The sequence below is a fragment of the Branchiostoma floridae genome, unplaced genomic scaffold (genome assembly GCF_000003815.2).
Source record: "Branchiostoma floridae strain S238N-H82 unplaced genomic scaffold, Bfl_VNyyK Sc7u5tJ_193, whole genome shotgun sequence".
Lineage (NCBI taxonomy): Eukaryota > Metazoa > Chordata > Leptocardii > Amphioxiformes > Branchiostomatidae > Branchiostoma > Branchiostoma floridae.
In genome coordinates this window covers 444,925-449,529 of record NW_023365789.1, presented here as the reverse complement: position 1 = coordinate 449,529, position 4,605 = coordinate 444,925, and the positions used below count along the sequence as shown (strand labels likewise).

At 42.0% G+C, this 4,605-nt stretch overlaps 1 protein-coding gene across 1 annotated transcript in view; it reads left to right on the top strand.

Annotated features, from left to right (window-relative positions):
* The window catches only part of LOC118408562 (leucine-rich repeat and death domain-containing protein 1-like), a 37,055-nt gene that overhangs the window by 24,221 nt on the left and 8,229 nt on the right, over positions 1-4,605 (top strand). Inside the window, exons 8-11 of the mRNA XM_035809371.1 lie at positions 1,752-1,897; positions 2,117-2,166; positions 2,334-2,489; positions 2,872-2,957. Coding sequence (XP_035665264.1) covers positions 1,752-1,897; positions 2,117-2,166; positions 2,334-2,489; positions 2,872-2,957 — 438 coding nt within the window. The remainder of the gene's footprint in view (positions 1-1,751; positions 1,898-2,116; positions 2,167-2,333; positions 2,490-2,871; positions 2,958-4,605) is intronic.

The window sequence follows — 4,605 nt, the reverse complement described above, 5'->3', positions numbered from 1 at the left end:
CTCGGATGTGCAAGGGCGACATAGACTTTCTGACATTTATGACCCCCTTCTGCAAAAGTGGTGTCTTCCTGACGTCACTGCTGGAGATAGGGTCATTCTGTGAACAAGGTCGACGGAGATCGACCGAAAATTTAGGGGTAAGTCCCTACATTATCTTGGTGTTGGAATGAAAGTTTAGCAATTCTCTATAATGTATTCTACCAACACAGATGAACTTTCATGCTAACATACAGTAGTAGGTGAGTACGTATGGCTTGCTTGCACTTCATATCCCTCTATTATAGAGGATCACATACAAACTGTCTTTAGGTGTTGAGCAAACGGATTACCACCTATTTCCAAATCAATTTACATATTTTCACTGACAGACTAAGTCATTCAAAGAACCCTGTACGTTGCTTTGCTTAATAATAGTAGCTATCTTCACTACCTCTTCAGTTTTTTCCTGACAGCACACATTGCCATGGCAGTGATAGGTTATGTCTTTATTTTAAGATGTCTGTATGAGAACACGTCGGTCAAGCACCTGAACAAAAATGTCTGACGAGAAGCCTGTTTGATGTATTGGCCTCAATTTGAGGTTTTTATAATGCTAACTTTCATACATGTGCAAATAACAGTGCAATAATATTTTCCTACAGATACCCCAGCGTGACGATTGACCGCAGGTTCCCCATTGTGGAGTCTGGACGCCTGGAGGAACAGTCCATTCTCGGCCGTGGGGGGTTCGCCTTCGTGACGAAAGCCCGACATCTGGATTGGAGACAGGACGTGGCCGTCAAATGTCTGTTCACTCGCAAAATTGAAGGAAGGTCAGGGTTTCCTGTGTTTTACTTGTGTTTAGCTTCAAAAGACTTTCTCTCAATTTTAGCCTACTTAGGTCATATGGTGTCAATGTCATTGGGACAGCCAGAACTGTTATGCAAAGGACGTCCGTGGAGGCAGGAAGAAGAATAGGCATCGAAAAAATGGGGGGAGGGTACTATCAGAGAATGTACCGACATGACAGGAAGTGAAACATTAGGAAGAACAGAAAACCGAGATGGGAAACTAGTTCTTTTGTGGTGCCCAAACGGTCATATAGAACAGTGAAGGTCGTGTGTACGTGGAACATAGATATATATTAATATTGTATTGCTTGCAGTTTGATTTGGTCCATATAGTTGAAGATTATGTAGTTAAAAACAATAGTGTTTCGTATGTTCCTTCGTTTCAAGTGAGCAAGAGCTGCTATACTCCGAGGCGAGGAAACTGAACCTGGGAAGCCGATCCGACCACGTCATCAGTCTGCTGGGGGTCTGTCTGGACCCAAACTTCGCCATCGTGATGCCCTACATGGAGAACGGCTCTCTGGCCGGGCTGCTGCGGGATGTGGACGTGCCCTGGGCCCTGAGGTGGAGAATGGCGCACGAGATCTCCCTGGGGATGACTTTCCTGCACTGCCAGAACCCACAGATTCTCCACTGTGATCTGAAGGCAGAGAACGTGCTACTGGATGGGGACTTCCATGTCAAGGTACAGATTGCAACATGCTTTGCTAATGTTGCTAATGTTGATGTTAAAAGAATGTATAGATCGATTCTTTATGAACCAGTCCCTTGGATTATCATTGTTGAAAATTTTCCTGTTACAAATCTTTCTCCGCATTCGAATTTCATTTAGCGATTTGAAAAGAAAGCACTATTGCTAATATTTTTAAACAACGTTAGTGTTGAAACTGTTTGTATTTAGTTGTGTACATTACCTATCAGATTTCAGATTTCGGTTTGTCCAAGTGGAAAGCCGAATCTCGTGTCGTCACTCAAACCAGCCCGGAAGGAAGCACCATCACGCATGCGCCACCAGAGTTCCATTCGAACATCAACCTGGCTCCCAACACCAAGTTTGATGTCTACAGGTAATAAGTAGGCTCAAATTACATATGAGAAAATTTTCTTGTCCAGTTATATTGTATTTTCTCAAAATGCAACATTTCAAGGGTATTCCAAATAACTAGACCGATTTATCTATCAGATAAATCGTAATTTAGTATGTTCCTGTTCTTATTCCACAAACCTTTGTAATAATCACTATCATAACATCTTGCCGCTCCAATGTGCATTTCTATTGGTTTCAGCTTTGGGGTGCTGCTGTGGGAGATTGTTACTAGAAGACAGCCTTATGCACGTGAGTTGAGTTCGTGATGTTATACTAGTACTACTTAATTTACTATAAGCTTTGGCGGAGACCTGCATCATTCAAAAAAACTTTTATTAAAGGGTATATTTACAGTTGCGTTTGGTATTTGGTCGTAAGACTCCTGACGGCACTATTTTATCTATCTTTGTCATCAGTTGCTGCCAACTCGGCCCTGATCTCCATGGCGGTCACCATGGGTCAACGACCTGACCTGACCCTGATCCCCACAGACCGGGAGGACGTGACGTCAGTGAGTCAGCTGATGCAGACATGTTGGAGTCAGGACCCGGAGGACAGGCCGACATTCGACGGTGAGAAATTCAAATTAAAACTAAGACCTCATTGTCAATCCTGCACACCGTACGAAACAAGAAATCCTCGTAAAACCGCATCTCTTTGGTCCATGGCCAAATCGAACTTGATATATTGAGGAACAAAGGAACTTATCAGCCTCGCGTGTTGAATGTGGTATTGACCTGTCAGAAAACAAGCTTTTAGCTTTGGCTGTATTTGAAACATAATGACAACATAATATGCTCTTCTCTCCTCCCTAGACTAAGATAATTTCTATAAATATAGTCTTCTTCTCTGGTCACCAGCAACTACGTTTAACTCTCCTCACAAGTGAAATACAAAAGACTATAAATATAATATATTACCTGACAGCACGATATGTTCGTTTCTGCTCCCCAGACTGTGCTGACCGACTTCGCCATGTGCAGGACAGGTTCAGTAGGGAGGAGGTTCGACAGGCCATCATCACTGTGGAGAAGATGAAGGTATCACACTCATTTTATAATATGTCCTGCTGAGGATTTTACTTGCATATTTAACCTTCCTAAGCTGGTTATTAACTCATCAGATCAGTAAAACATGACCTATTCTGTGCTGCTGCTGCAGATTTACCTCCCCAATCGATGCGGTTTACTGCGGTATGCCAGATTTAAGTGAGAAATGCCCCAAACCCATAAAGATACAGGACCCACATACAGACATCAATATATGTGCAACCCGTATATATACGGCATCATCAGGACAAGGGAACATTTTCCTGACCCCTCTAAGTGCCGGTACCTTACTTTCTGACGAGAAATGTGTTGAAAACGTACGGTAGATTAAGAGTGTTGCATTGCATGTATAAACAGTAAAGTGACCCAATTTGCACTGACATCTCTTATGACAAAATGCAATCAGTTACGGATTGCAACTCTGAGGCGGCACTGTTGATTTGTATAGATATACAATAAAACAACCTTGCACATTAACACAGCGGTAGCCTCGACAACAATAAAGTCGGACTGGTGGGTTAAAGGAAAGTATTTTCTTCTTTTCTATGACTTCGACTTGTCCCGTAGCTCTTTGAACATTTAAAATCAGTTTGGTGTTGAGCCTTTATCTTCTTTTATTACAGGCTGCAGCCAGCAGGAAGTAACAGTGCAGACAATTGTCATACACGAGAACTTGTCGACTGGCGTATCCTGGTGACTTTTCTGCTACAGTAACAGTATACTATTATAATGTAAAGCAAGGACTGGTCACCTGAATTTTCGACCGAATCACTCCGCTATCTGACCCAATTGCTGTAATTGAGTCTAATTCAGAGCCATAATGATTAGTATGTCTGTTCAATAGTTAATATATGCTAGTTTGGTTTAGTTGAGATCTAGTCTTTTGCTTGTTAAGACGTCAACTTTATCTGCGAACAGTGGCATGATTATAATTCGGCTTTAAAGCTGCCAATTACTTGACTTGCCTTTTGGCCTTTCTGTTCCTGTAACGAGTCATGAGCTCATATAGTCCATGGGCCAGGACGGTTTTTTTTGTACCACCGAGAGGGACCAGAGCTACTATGGATTTTTTAAAGCTTGCTTTCATGGATTAAAATAAACTTTGGTTATTGCAGATTCAAAAAAATGCATGATAGCTCTGGTCCCTCTCAGTCGTACAAATATCGTCAATTTCTGGTCCTGGCCCATGGACTAATAGGCTTTCATCAATCATATCCTTAACGTGTAAAGTGGTGTTGATAACTTGACATTGATGTGAGCATGAGAAATGCAATACTGAGACATTATTTGCATCTTCCTCGACATATAATTTTGGTTTGTAAAATAGGTTTAGTGGTTTATTGGCAGGACTATTGTTGTGAAATTGTTTGTAGTCTATTGTGACTCGCTAGTAACTAACATTTTTCTCTCATCTAACTTTTTAAATCATATCATTATACCATTAGATCATTGATTTTAGTCCCATACGTATTACATAGCGATGTGGTAGCCTCTACCAGGCTCCGTGGTTCGGTGGTCTAATTGTCGAAATTGGACAGAGTCAATAGTACGCTAGGGGAGTCGGCCGTCCGGCCGGCCGAGTAGGTTTGGAAATGTCCTACTCGGCCGGCTACTCCCCTAGAGTAGCCTGGATGAATCA